We start from the raw sequence: 14,078 nt of genomic DNA on the forward strand, positions 1-14,078 counted from the left end.
ATATTAGTTTAATTTATTTAATTTATTATCTCTATTTTTAGTGAACATTATTGAAATAATAATGATGCAGCTTGTTCTACATTCCCATTTGTCTGCTCTAAAGCAAAAATGGCCTCTTTGTTTGAAAATCCAAGTCCTACAAGCGTCTTCACATCCTCTTGCTTGAACGTATGCAGCGAATTGCTTGAGTTACCTGTATTGTTCCTCTTTACAGCAGCCTCTGCCGCAGACGCAGAAGCTGACTTTCGTGCTAACAACTTTGAGGAGCTAGGAGCTATATTTGCAGGAGGAACATTTGCTCCTTCGCTAAAGATATTTCCTCCAAAACCAGATGGTGCTGCACTTCCTCCAAAGGCTTTTCTTTCTATCTCTGATTCATGTAATAATTTAGCCTCAACATTACCACCTACCACAATGACATCCCTTTGAAGATCTATTACACATTTGTGCCTTCTCATCATGTCGAGTCCAAATAGTAAATCAACTTGAGTGTCGATAACCATAAAAGAACATGGAATTTGAATTTCAGATTCACCTATGCTTATAGGTACACTGTGAATTTTTCCTTCGATTTTCTGAGAACCGACTCCCCTAGCTTCTCCTTGGAATCTTCGGTCAATGAGTCTTGATATTCCAATTTTTTCGGCCAATGCTGGTGATATAATGGTTGCCTGGGCGCCTGTATCGACAAACGCTTGAACTTTATGGCCATTCACAGATATATTAATGTACAACATGTTAACTGATGCAAAACTCTCAGGAGATATCTCGTAAGCTAATTTCATATTATCATCGATCTGTTCTTGTCTAATGATTTCTAATATTTTAGATTGAGATTCAGGATCATCTGGATTATCTTGCAATTTCTTCAATTCTTCTTGCTGATGTGGTGACATGACATTTGGTGCAAAGCCTCGTTGAAGCAGCTCCAATTGGTTTGTCATAGCCCTTCTGAATTCCTCAGGATCATTCAAGATTGAATGCAATTGAGGATTCGAATTTCTTAGTTGGTCGCTCGATTGAGGGTCATTTAAAAATTGCTGTCTCATATATTCAATTTGCGAGTTTATCTGAGATGATTCTGGAGCAGCTGAAGATATCGCACTGTTGCTAGAAGCTTTCTTCAGTAATATAACCAAATCACCCTCCTTAATCCCCATTTCTTTTAAGGTCGTATTCTCATTGTTGAGCGTGTTTCCTTCGTGTTGTAATACTTGATTCTTAGGTTCAATATCAGTTTCTGCTTGTAAATATGCCTTGAAATCCTCTAAAGTAAGAGAATCAGGTACATCAACAGAAAGTATATCGTCATTCGACGTCACGGAAACAGTTAGCTTCATTCTATTGCAGATCTAATTAATTTTGATATTTTGAGTTTGATGGCAAAATTTAACTCGTGAGGTAATCAGCTGCTTTTTATAAACATTATCCACAAAAAAAAAAAGGGACCTGCTTACAAAACTTTAAAAAGGATGACCTGATGGCAATATTGCCACTTGTATTTCTTCAAGAGAATACTCTACCTAGATGCCTGCCTGGGTATCATACTAGAAATAAGAATTTCACTAAATTATCAAATTATGTATATTGTTGATTTTTATTCATTCGTTGAAGAACTCTCTACAATGATATTAGTCTAAGAAGTTGAATCTGCAGCACTCTAGCTGTGCATAAACTATTTTGAAGCAGCTAGGATACGGATGGTTGTTGTGGAAAGTGACCTAAGCCAAAGTAGGTACAATCATAGTTATGTGACTTCCATTCAAAAGCATCCTTTTAACTTGTTTTTCCTTTGGGCCATCTGAATCTAACTCTTGCACATTCTCCAACACTATATTTACAAAATCATCGAACCCTATCAATGTTCCTTTATACTCTCTGTCGTTCGACATCAACACATGAATTTTATGACCAATAGATTTGTCGATTATTTCCAAGGGAAACAATACTTGAGTTTCATCTTCATTTAATTCACCAGAGGGTGACTTCTTTTCTTCTGCTGACATGGTTGCTGATACGGTAAAACTAGATAGTACCTCTTCTCTTCTGTAGGCTATATTAAAATCTCAATGTTACTTATTAGCTGGTTCACACGCGACCTTTATAATTAACGTCAAAATCATTGTTTGCGAAATCAGTAATACATAACTACATAACTGAACGATGAAAAGTATATAATATAAACATTCTGTATCTACTGCGCTCAATTAGATAGCACGGAGGCTTGTGAATTAAAAGCAGGTGCTATCTTATTCTTGTGATTCTGTGAATCCGACGAAATTGTCTTCTCTGGACTAAAGTGTGGCGTAGTTGGAGAAGACTCTTTAACTCTCCATCCATCAAAATCTATCAATGCTTGCATACAGCCCCATTCTGTAATTTTATTTTGAAGCCATACTAAATTAACGGGCTTTGTCAAGTAATCGTTACAACCTGCTGTTAAAGCATTTTTCTTGTCGACAGAAGAGTTAGAGGAAGCCGTCAAGGCAACGATTATAACAGGTGACCTGAAAACATTCAAATCAAGCTTATCTTCCTCTTTTATAGCCCTCTTCCCGGAACCATTTAAATATTCCTTATTTGCAAAAAACCCAATTCTATTTATTTTTTCCAAGTGACGAATCTCTTTTGTAGCATCTATCCCTGATTTAACGGGTAATTGAATATCCATGAGCACCAAATGGAAACCACCACGTTTCCATTTATCAATAGCCTCTTGACCATTCTTAGCAATTTCATAATGTATTTTATGCTTTCTCAAAAATGCACCCAAAATAGCTTGATTAATAGCATTATCTTCGACTACCAAAACCGAAATAGAAGGTAACACTCTTTCAGTTGCAGATTTCGACAACGAATTCTTCAAGTTGATATCATTGCAATTTTTATTCAAAGGCTCTTTCGCTTTTAATAAATTATCCATGGTTAAATTATCAGGCGCATTTATTTGTGCTTGTGAAGGTGAATCAAGTCTGCCTATATCAGGGGAAGGAGATATCAATATTCTGTCAAGGCTGTTAGTGGATGAAATTGGATTACCATTGTCTCTTTCAACTATTGTACTCTGTCCACTTTGCTCACTATTTGAATCATTGCTAGAATTATTCGATGCATCAAGCTTCGGAAATGCCAGCTTTTTACTTTCATGTTCATCAAAGTGTTCTAGCTTCGGCCTTGTTTCCAAATCATTGCTCTCGGTATTGGATTCAATGGTGCTCAATGACTTGCGTAAAGAATGATCTCGAGCTCGTTGTCCATTTATTAGACCATCATCCAAAGATAATCTCTTTTTATAATGCCCCATTGTGTTAGCATTAGATGAATTTGCAGTTAATGGAAAATTTTTAGGTAATAACAAAATAGCTTGCGAGTTACCGCCGGTTGTGCTGTTAGTGCTATTATTACTGCCATCAATAGGAGGTGAGTATAATGGACTAGATTGTGTCCTCCTATATGGATTTACATTTATGGGACCCGGTGAGTTCTTTAGACTACTAGGAGATGCAGATCTCACCTGGAGATTGGAATTGTTAGCAGAATTTTGATTTTGGTACAAGTATTGTGGTTTCGGTTGATGATAAAACTGTGCACTTTCTTGAAAACCAGAGTTTTGTGTCCCTACTTGCTGCTTTATGGGTACCCCTTGTTGATTATCAGTTCTTAATGGCTTGTTACTACCTCCACTTTTATCAAGATTGATTCCATTCGAAAATGATACAGCATGAGTTTCAGTCTCATCATTAACGGGAGTTTCAATGATGAGGGACTCTGACATATTCATTCCTTGCGGAAAGTAGGTATCAAGGATTGACCACACATTCTGGTCAGGTTCGAGGATTTTGATACCATTGGTGGGTCCATTTCCGGAAGGTGATATCGATCGCCTTCTTTCCGGCCATGAGCTACCTGATAGATTGCCTTGTTTCATAGAATTTGCATTTGATTGATTTCTTGCCAGTAAGTCTAACTTCAAGATTAAATCTGGCGGATCACAAAAATTTGCTATTGAATTTGGAAATTTATTGAATATCAGTTGTTTCAAATCGTCAACAATTTCGTCTTCGCTAACCAAAATTGTAGTAGGGCTTCCGTTGTACTTCCTTACCCAGACCCTTCGAACTAGGCCCACTCGACCATTCTGGCCATTTGTCTCGTTTGTATGGCTCTGATGATCACTATGCACAGCTTTCCCAAAACTTTTGGGTTGACTATTCATTCTCTGATGTGTATTTACATTACCAACCCTATGAGGTGAAGCTGTGCTTGAATTTTTGGCAGTATTTAGCGGCGCACTAGAAGCTGATATATTAAATTGCGTCCTTTTGGGAGCATTATAGCTATTACTCATCGTTTTCCTTTAATATGTTGCCACGTAAGATATAACCACAACGTATTAAAGCTTTCTCTTTCTTCGATTCTTTTTATAGTTCCGATACTATTTCCTTAATTTGAAAGAAGCACTTCAAATCCATTGATTAGAAAACGCTATAATGTTGAATATTACTAATAAGATTAATATGGCGGAATGATTCTGCGCTGTTTAATGTGTTTAAGGATAACTAAATTATAGAAGCTCACTCAAAAAAGCGCATTCTTTTGTATCACCGCGACATTTGAAGACACAAAACTTTATTAAACTTAAAACGATACATATGTAAGTAATCAGAACTTAAGAGTAAGGTTCCTTGAGGGATTAGAGATAATAGAGAGAGTGGGTCAAAGTCATTATTCCCAGTCATCATCGTCATCATCATCTTCTTCTTCTTCTTCTTCTTCACCGTCTTCACTTAAAGTTGATTTCAGCTCTGAAGTGCGGTCCCCAGCTTCCTTTGCAACATCAACGACTTCATCATCATCTTCATCATCCCATGTGAAATTCTCCTCTTCATCAGCTTCATTGTTTATTTGCTCGCTATTTCCATCATGCAAATCTTTGTTATTCAAAAGTTCTCGTCGAGCCTGCTCTGATTCTTTTAATTTATCAACATTCTTGAAGTATCGATACCAAAAAACATTATAAGGCACACTAACGGGTACTATGCTGTTCATTAACTTCGTGAGAGTGTTTGGATATTTGTCTAGCAAGTCAGATATTTGTGAGGTTCTAGAATCCGCATTGAAAGTCTTGAGTTCTTCTTCCTTATCTAACACCGCAGATAAATAAGGTGTCTTTGACGTGTGCAATTCCAATAGCTCATTATCAAAACGAGTGGACCCGTAATTATCGTTATTTCCTAATGGTGAAGTAAATAAAGTTTCCCTCTCTTGAATTTTTGCTTCTTGTCGTTCTTCCTCAGGGCTAACTTGAATTATGTTAGAGAACATAGAAGCAAATTGGCTGACGTATAACCCTGCTTGTTTCTCGACTTTTTCTAAAGTCGAGTCAAGGCTATCAAGTGCAGTCGTAGCCAGGCTTTGTAGCTTTTTCAAATCTACTTCGGGTACATGTAGATTCCTTAGCTGGTCTTCAATTTGGCTTAAGCCTTCTTTGACCTTTGCATTATCAGTGACGTTTTCTCGAACTTTATTCAATTGGTCTACTATTTCCTTTTTGTGGTTTTCTAGCTTCACTGATTTGTCAGAATTTTTAGCTGTCCCAGGTGAAGTTGACCATAAATACTGGAATTTATTTTCAATTGATGAATACACTTTATCAATTTCATCTTCTAACTTCAACACTGCTTCGTCAGTTTTGTTTTCTTCAGAGGGGCCCTTCAAAGCCTCGTTACTCTGATCAACCACAGGATCGTAAAATTCCATCTTAAGAAATTTCCGCTAGTAACCATGTATATTGCTAAGCTTCACATTCAGTTCCTTGAGAATACCACAATTTCTGGACTGTATATAATGCCTGAATATTTACACTCCTGAATTTTAAGTTTTATTGATTGTAGACTGTAGAGTGTCGACCGTAGACTATAGATGACTATAGACTACGATACCCTTTTTCATACAATAGATATTAGACGGTTTTGGGTAACTATTTATAGTTTTATAGATGCATGTACTGAATACTTAATCGTGATCCATTTTCCATCTACTGTTGGATTTAATGTTTTATTGTCTTAGAATTCAAAACTTTGAAGGAAAAACGATGACAGTTAGGGAAAACAAGAGTAAGTCTAGATAAATGGAACTTGATACTTGCCATCAATGTACCATGGCTTCATTTCAAAATGTATTTATGCTGCAATGTTTCAGGCTTAGGAAAATCTCTTTATTCAAGAAACTTAGTTGCATTGTCCACTTTCGAGTCATAAATGAACCTGTGGAAACGCTTCTATTTTAAGCGCCTCAACTTCTTTTTATATCGTATTTTCTGGTTCAATAAGTTCGTTTCTCTAATAACTTTTTTGCATCCAGAATGCACGGTTTAAATTCAAATTGACTTCCGACTATGGTCTTACATACAGTAGACATATTTGAGAAGGAAAGAAACCTTTTTAAAAAGTTACAATGTAAATTTGTCTGATTCAAAATCCAATGACTTCACCTAACGCACAAGCTAAGGAGGCAAGTCATTGCATTCTTCTATTAAAGAATGCATTGTTTAAAAATGATATCCGGTCGAAAGAGTATGTATTTCAAAAACCAATTGAGAGTTTTAAAATCTTTAGACCATCTATTAGTTCTAGAAAAGCTTACTGGGCCATACTTGGACCAAAAAAAAGTGTTTTTTTAAAAGTAGTAGCAAACAGATATATTGCTGTACCTCCTTTATCGAGAACATACCCTTTGTTCTCTCAAACGTTTAATTACAACAAGATTCAATTTCTTAATTTTAAAGAAGATTCAGGTTTACCCAGGATCCATATGTCAGCTCGTTATGAATCGTTAGCACAACAGGACGAAGAAGGATTGTCAGAAAATGTGAACTCTACTATCAACTACATAACAGGAGCAAACAACTATAATAGTAACAATTCTCAATCAGATGAATTGTATATCCACGATCTACTTGAACTCTTTAATTTGAAGCCTTTGAAGAATAAGTGGATAACTGTCTTGAGTAATGGGCAATTACGGAGGGCACGTATAGCAAAAGCATTGGCTAAACGGCCTGAACTTTTAATTATTGATGATCCCTTTCTCGGGTTAGACCCGGAGGCAACAAAGCTAGTATCAAATTCTTTGGAGAAGGTGGGCAACAGGTTGAATATTGCGATTGTTCTCGGTATAAGAATTCAAGACACTATCCCTGATTGGGTCAATAGTGTTGGCTATATTGATAATGAAGGAACGTTTATTGCTGGAGAAAAAAGAGAAGTCGTACCTCTTATAAAGAGTGAGATGCGGTCACTAATTGAATTGCATCAAAATCACCAAAGAGAGGCTATTTCAAATGATTATGAAGAAATATCTGCTAAGTCACTTGAATCTTCAAACCTGCACATTGAATTCTCCAATGCATCAGTTGTTTACAAGAACACTCCAATTTTAAAAGATTTCAGTTGGTTCATTCCGAAAGGGTCCAAGTGGCGTATCTTTGGAGCCAATGGGACTGGAAAAACCACGTTATTATCTTTAATAACTGCGGACCACCCACAATCTTGGCGTTCAGTGTTGTCTGTAGATGGCAAGGTGAGGAAAACAGGTAATGGAAGCTCATTTTTTGAGGTGAACAATAAAATTGGTATTTCTTCACCAGAATTACACGCATTGGTTCCTGGAAGCAAGACAATGAAGGAAGTTATTTTTTCTGGACTTAAGAAGGATGTCGGTAATGCAAATTTTATGTTTTCCGTTCCAGAAAGTAGTATTGATGACTTTGCTAGAAACATCTTGCTGCTATTCAAGGATAGAATTGAAAGGTATGGTAACACAAATTTTGCGGAACTACCTATATCTGAGCAAAAGCTATGTTTATTTTTAAGAGCTGTTATAAAGAATCCCGAAGTTTTGATTTTAGATGAAGCGTTTTCTTGCATGGACGATGAAGAGCTTTTAATTAGGTGCCACAAACTTTTAGAAAGAGAATTGCAAAATTCGACTGTGTTGGCAATTGGTCATATAGATTGGGAACTACCTAAGTGCGACTACATGCTCAAGTTGCATGGTGACAAAGACCGATCCTACAGCACATTTAAGTACAGATGATTAAGCACTTGAAAAATCACCATCATAGAGATGTATTACCCCTATTTGTGATTGGTACTATCTCAATATCCATTATTAGAAGCCCAAAAAATAAATGTGTAGCTGAATTAAGATAACACCAAGCTTAGTTATCCTTTCATACGTCCAGTTTAACAACTAGTACGTTGCTGTTGTAGTTTCTTCTTTTACATCAACAATCTTCAATAGCAAACGCGTTAGCAGGCTATTCTTTTGACCTTAGGTTTTGTGTAATTAATTGATTGATATTTTTATTCCCTCAGCGAATACACATTGTAAGTCAGACATATCAACAGCTACATCTGCCACAGGACTAACTATACAAAGGGACCAAGCAGAAGAAATATCGAAGAGAACAAACCTTTAACTTATATTTTTGTTCTAACTTTTTGAATTTGTTCGGCGACTTTGAACCAGCTCCCTATTAGAATATATCAACATTCGTTTAACAACATAATTTGCATTAGAATTTGAACTATCTAAGGAATAGCTTTGTTTGCTTATCGAGGTAACTAAGTACAATGAAGACAATCCCAGACTCGGAGCCAATACCCCCAGGCTTGTCACTCGAAATCCCGAATGCTCCACCAGACGATAGAAAAGAGAGCGTTTTAGCGGATTTGGAATATGGCCGATTGACGTCGAAAGATTATTTGTATGTCTCTAGCCATCCTGTTGGAGAGCCATTACCTCTGCCTATTGAGGATGATCCGCCTTATATATTTTACCTCTTAACTTATCTAAACTACCTTATTTTGATTATCATTGGGCATCTTCGAGATTTTTTTGGTAAAATATTCTACCCCAAGAATTATGAAGATTTGGTTGAAAAAGATGGGTATTCTCCGTGGTATGATGGTTTTGAAAAGTTTTATGTTCGCCGTTTAAAGGCTAGAATAGATGATTGTTTTGCTCGACCAATTCATGGGGCGCCCGGTCGTTTCATCAAATGCTTCAACCGAGTTAGATATGGTAATTCGGGATATCTCTACGATGGAACCTCATCCGAATGTTTGAATCTTTCATCTTATAATTATTTGGGTTTTGCGCAGTCAAAAGGTGTATGTACTGAATACTCTCTAAAGCGTCTTGAAGAGTATGGTACCTCGTGTTGTTCTCCCAGACTGATAATAGGTACCACTGACTTGCATAAAAAGTGTGAACGTATTGTGGCCAACTTTATTGGTAAAGAAGATGTTCTTTTAGTCTCTCAAGGTTATGGAACCAATGCTACTGTTTTCTCTTCTATTTCGGATACCAAGACGTTGGTAATTTCAGATGAATTGAATCATGCTTCAATTCGGTTTGGAATTAGACAATCTGGGGCTTCGGTCAAGGTTTTTAAACACAATGATATGGAAGACTTAGAAAAGTTGGTGAGAAACCAAATAGCTCAAGGGCAACCGAAAACTCATAGGCCATGGAGCAAAATCATCATTGCAGTCGAGGGATTGTATTCAATGGAAGGAAATTTGTGTAACTTACCAAAGTTAATCGAAATTAAAAAGAAGTATAAGTGTTATCTATTTGTTGACGAGGCTCATTCGATCGGTGCTTTAGGGGCTGATGGAAAGGGAATCTGTAACTACTTTTCGGTTGATCCATCTGATGTTGATATTTTGATGGGTACTTTTACGAAGTCTTTTGGTGCTACAGGTGGATACATTGCTGCTGATAAAGCTATTATCGACAGACTAAGATTAAACTATATTACTAATGTTTACTCTGAAGGTGTACCTCCTCCTGTATTAGGTCAAATTATTTCTTCATTGAGTGTTATTGAGGGCAAATTGAATCCTGGTGATGGCCAAGAGAGATTGCAAAGGATAGCCTTCAATTCGCGCTATTTGAGGCTCGGTTTGAAAAAGTTGGGTTTTATTGTATATGGTGCTGATGATTCACCAGTCATTCCTTTATTGATATTTTTACCAGCTAAAATGGCAGAATTATCTAAAGTCTTATATGATCGAAAGATTGCTATCGTTGTGGTTAGTTATCCTGCTACACCATTGGATACTGCTAGAGCTAGATTATGTGTAAGCTCTGCATTGACTAAAGAAGATTTGGACTACGTTCTCACTCAAATAAATGAGGTAGCTGAATTCTTGAAGCTCAGCAGTGGAATTGCTGGTGGCTCAAAAGTTCCTGGAGAGCCACCAAGATGGTCAATCGAGGATGTGATTGCTACTAATGTCGAGGATTGCAAGAAGCCAATTTTGGGATAGACCATTTGGCTATGTATTATTCCAGTATAATTTAACGACTTCTAAAATTCTCTTAATGTTATATCTATTATGAACTTTAACATAACTGATACTTTTAATTTATTCAAGTTTTATAGAAAACTTAGAAAGCTTAGGAATGTATATAAGTCAAGTTTGTCTTCTAGCTTCACAATTAATATCTATTCGTAGAACCCTATTTAAGCTATATATTTGATTAAAGGGATGGATGTTATAGTTCCAGATCCATTAACTCCACCTTTGAAGTTCAGCACAGTTGAAGAAAATCTATATCGAGGAGCTTATCCCAGAGAAATAAATTTTCCTTTCTTGAAGACGCTTCAACTCAGAACAATCGTCTCTCTAACTCCAGAACCAATAGACGAAACAACAGACAAAAAACTATTTGAATTTGCTAGGATCAACAATATAAGAGTTGTTCATTTAGAATGTGCTCATAGTGGCAAGGGAAAAAAAAGAGGCGTTCCAATCGGCTATTCAACGGTATTGGATGCGCTTGATCTTATGATACATAAGGAATATTCACCCATTTACATTCATTGTTTGAATGGTGGTCAGGTTACCAGTTTAGTAATTGCAAGTCTCCGTAAGCTACAATTTTGGTCCTCAATTACGATATTTAATGAGTTCATTAACTTTACCACCAATATGACAGTCAATGACAGAATCTTTGTCGAAGGATTTAAAGGAGAGATCAATATAAATACAAATGACAAGGCTGCCTGGCTTTGGGTAGGTATGAGCAAAGGTGTTATAGAAAACAATCCTAGAATTAGAATTCATGAATATTTAGATGAAACTACGGATGATCGGCTGACAACAGGAGAACGATTGACAAGCTAGCTAGACGTTACGAATTTCTTCTGCATTATTCTATATACGTTGAAAAAACAAGCAGTATGCATTTTTATTCAACACTTGGCTTTCGGAACAATTATAAGTTATCTTTGCATCGTCAAAATAGCACCATTCTCTTTTTTTTCTTGTATCACTATTCTTGTGAACATATGAAGTGTAATGTCCGGTCGATAAATTTCCAAAGTGATTAACGACACCATATAATTTATAACGGAATGGGGGCACTTGGTTTCTTGTAGGTAAAGTTGATAAAATCTCAGCTTCCTTTGATTTACTTATACTCAGGTCTTTACTAGGATTAACACTCGTTCCGATATCTGGCCAATAAGAAGTTAAATCTAAAACTTCATTAACTGGGTACTTTACAAAGGTATCAAGCTTATTTATATACCCATTAGGTAAAATTTTGAAGCGTTTGAAATGAATAATTAACACTTGAGGTAGTCTTGTTATCGTAATCTTTTTAGTCAGCTTCGTAAACTTTTTGCAATTTGGACAGAACCATTTATTGAATTCATCCAATAGCTCTGTAGTAACGAACTCCTGTAGACAATCTTCTAGGAGCACTGTCGGAGTGCTATTGAGCTTCTCTGGTATTGGTAAAGATAAGATTGAGAATGCATTATACGTGGTTGAAGTGTGTCCACATTCTAGACACTTGAGTTGAGACAAATACTGTCCTTGAAAATAGTCTACTACAATCGAAAAGTTGAGTTTCAAATACCTCTCCCATTCAATTGTCGAAGCAAGTCTAACTGGGAGGGTTTCCCTGGTTTTTTCCTGCTCTGGCGTTAGCTCCATGATGCTCTTTTTGTCCTCAGCGTTTAGCATCACTTGATTTAGATCCTCATGGAGACCATCAAGAAGGAAATTAAGGAACTCAATACAATCTTGTTGATCAAAGCTTGCAAATTGATGTCCTGATGACAAAGAACCCACAACTTTTTTAAAACTTGTAGGTGTAAAGTATTTCCCAGCGTTATTGAACATATTAAGTAAAAGATTAACAAAGTTGGTGGTCAATATTCCCTTACTCCCGAGTTTATTGTTGACATTAATATGCTGACGATATGACATGAGTGATGAAGAAGGAGCTAACATTGAGTTCGATATATTAGGGAAAAAGAACTTTGTTAGCTGAGGCGTGGCACCCAAACATTGGAGTACGCAATTCATATAACAAGAATTTCCTAAATTAGTTAGACCAGTCGTATACTGTTCCAAGAATTTAGTTGGTGATGTTTGGAGTTTGCCGTTTGCACTTTGGATTTCCTTCGAATCTGTTAGATCTCTAGACATTCTTCGTGTGATTGAAGGTTTAAGTTGTTGCTGAGGCTGTACTATAGTAGGACCCGATTGATTACGTGCTATTTGAGGTAAGTCGCCAACCTTGTCATCAGGGAAAAATTTCAAGCGTAAAGAAGCGGAACCAGCGCTCTTTGAATTATATGAATCACCATCAGACTTGGCCGTAGCCAAATATTCTCCGAAGTTCTTCAAATATGGAGAAGATGAACGTGAGTTTGCGTTCATGCGTAAGTCAGAGCTGCTGCTCCTTGATGAAGACAGACCGCTATTTTTGGAAACGATGGCATCAGGTCGAGTTAGAGTAGATGTTACAATAGTTCTTGCAATTGACTTATCTCCGAAGCACTCATACCATTTAAACACACCGCCAGCCAAGTAACACGGATAATTTTTTAGCTTAGAGCTAATATACTTATTTTTCGATGTAATGAGTTCGAGAAGCTTCTCAAAAGGATTCTGTGATACTAAGCCATATGCCTGTTCGTTGATTAGCAGGGATTTCAAACAATCAAATCTATTATTTGCAGAACTTGAATAACCAAACTTGAAGTTGTATGCAACTACCAATTCATATCTGTTTCTGTTTTTAAATCTTTCAAGCTGCTCCTTTGGTAAGTGAAAGCTTAGTTTATCCTCAAGATCCAGGTCAGTCAAGCCTTGTTGCTTTTTCCAATCTAATGACATCACAATAGATGGATCTATGTTGACAACATCATCATGCTTGATGTGATTATGATTGAAATCCTTCGTTGCTCTATAGTCGATCAAAAGAATTTTACTCTCCCCAGCCAATAAATCATGAAGTTCCAGTGGCATAATTACTTCTCGGAATTTCAAGGTTTCTACAAATGCTTCCTGGCTCACAGGTGTAGCTTCATCTGAAGAAGAACTCTTGGTTCCATATTGATCCTTTAACCCCAGGTTTGAAGTTTTTAAATTGTTGAATCTTTCAAACAAGGGATCAATCTCTTCGTCTCCCTTGAAACTCTGCTGCGGTTGGTTAAGTATAATGAATTCTTTCACGCTTTCAAAATCCTGTCTTTTCCTTACAAGAGTTTCCCTGATAGCTTTAACGAAATCTTCTGTCTTTGCTGATACATCATTCTCATTATCAGAATATAACGCCACTGCACTTTTGTATGTAACATATGCTATCTCATAATCACAATAATGGAACTCCTTAAGCTTCTTTGCTTCATGGTTGAATATCTCTAGCAACGATATTTGAAAACTCAAAATCTTTGAAGCGCTTTTCCCATTTGATGATAATTCTTTAGCAAGTGTATTGGCATAACCACTCAACACAGAAGTTGACTGGAATGCGATTCCAGCACTCGTCATAATTTACCACGTGTAGAGTATGCCTGTTCTCTAATCAATCTTAAGAAAGAGTGGCTTCTATATATAATATTAATAACTTGAGTCTAGTTTGAATTTGTAATTCATTTTTAGACTTAGATATGTATTTAGGATGCACAACTGAAATAATCTACAGTTAGAAATAAAAAATTTAAACTAAAACTTAAGCACTTCGTTCATTACACTCTAGTACTT

General features: G+C 36.5%; 8 protein-coding genes across 8 annotated transcripts; 3 read left to right on the top strand and 5 right to left on the bottom strand.

Moving 5' to 3' along the window:
* Positions 1 to 47: 47 nt before the first annotated feature.
* Positions 48 to 1,340, bottom strand: DDI1 (Ddi1p; the record flags this gene model as incomplete). The annotated part of the gene is made up of 1 exon (XM_062951339.1): positions 48 to 1,340. The coding sequence occupies one exon, from the start codon at positions 1,338 to 1,340 to the stop codon at positions 48 to 50; it is 1,293 nt and encodes a 430-aa protein (XP_062808352.1).
* Positions 1,341 to 1,721: 381 nt separating this feature from the next.
* PRCAT00001544001 (RNA-binding protein) lies at positions 1,722 to 2,006 on the bottom strand (the record flags this gene model as incomplete). Its single annotated transcript, XM_062951340.1, has 1 exon — positions 1,722 to 2,006. The coding sequence occupies one exon, from the start codon at positions 2,004 to 2,006 to the stop codon at positions 1,722 to 1,724; it is 285 nt and encodes a 94-aa protein (XP_062808353.1).
* Positions 2,007 to 2,203: 197 nt separating this feature from the next.
* On the bottom strand, positions 2,204 to 4,348 carry SSK1 (mitogen-activated protein kinase kinase kinase; the record flags this gene model as incomplete). The annotated part of the gene is made up of 1 exon (XM_062951341.1): positions 2,204 to 4,348. The coding sequence occupies one exon, from the start codon at positions 4,346 to 4,348 to the stop codon at positions 2,204 to 2,206; it is 2,145 nt and encodes a 714-aa protein (XP_062808354.1).
* A 377-nt stretch (positions 4,349 to 4,725) lies between these two features.
* On the bottom strand, positions 4,726 to 5,760 carry DOS2 (Dos2p; the record flags this gene model as incomplete). Its single annotated transcript, XM_062951342.1, has 1 exon — positions 4,726 to 5,760. The coding sequence occupies one exon, from the start codon at positions 5,758 to 5,760 to the stop codon at positions 4,726 to 4,728; it is 1,035 nt and encodes a 344-aa protein (XP_062808355.1).
* Positions 5,761 to 6,483: 723 nt separating this feature from the next.
* On the top strand, positions 6,484 to 8,097 carry MODF (Modfp; the record flags this gene model as incomplete). The annotated part of the gene is made up of 1 exon (XM_062951345.1): positions 6,484 to 8,097. One exon carries the CDS (start codon positions 6,484 to 6,486, stop codon positions 8,095 to 8,097), a length of 1,614 nt encoding a protein of 537 aa, XP_062808356.1.
* Positions 8,098 to 8,636: 539 nt separating this feature from the next.
* LCB2 (serine C-palmitoyltransferase) lies at positions 8,637 to 10,340 on the top strand (the record flags this gene model as incomplete). Its single annotated transcript, XM_062951346.1, has 1 exon — positions 8,637 to 10,340. The coding sequence occupies one exon, from the start codon at positions 8,637 to 8,639 to the stop codon at positions 10,338 to 10,340; it is 1,704 nt and encodes a 567-aa protein (XP_062808357.1).
* Positions 10,341 to 10,562: 222 nt separating this feature from the next.
* Positions 10,563 to 11,201, top strand: OCA6 (protein-tyrosine-phosphatase; the record flags this gene model as incomplete). The annotated part of the gene is made up of 1 exon (XM_062951347.1): positions 10,563 to 11,201. One exon carries the CDS (start codon positions 10,563 to 10,565, stop codon positions 11,199 to 11,201), a length of 639 nt encoding a protein of 212 aa, XP_062808358.1.
* Positions 11,202 to 11,231: 30 nt separating this feature from the next.
* DOA4 (ubiquitin-specific protease) lies at positions 11,232 to 13,865 on the bottom strand (the record flags this gene model as incomplete). The annotated part of the gene is made up of 1 exon (XM_062951348.1): positions 11,232 to 13,865. The coding sequence occupies one exon, from the start codon at positions 13,863 to 13,865 to the stop codon at positions 11,232 to 11,234; it is 2,634 nt and encodes an 877-aa protein (XP_062808359.1).
* Between the last annotated feature and the right edge of the window lie 213 nt (positions 13,866 to 14,078).

Source organism: Priceomyces carsonii (genome assembly GCF_900007245.1).
Source record: "Priceomyces carsonii strain CBS4050 genome assembly, scaffold: Debaryomyces_carsonii_scaffold_2, whole genome shotgun sequence".
Lineage (NCBI taxonomy): Eukaryota > Fungi > Ascomycota > Pichiomycetes > Serinales > Debaryomycetaceae > Priceomyces > Priceomyces carsonii.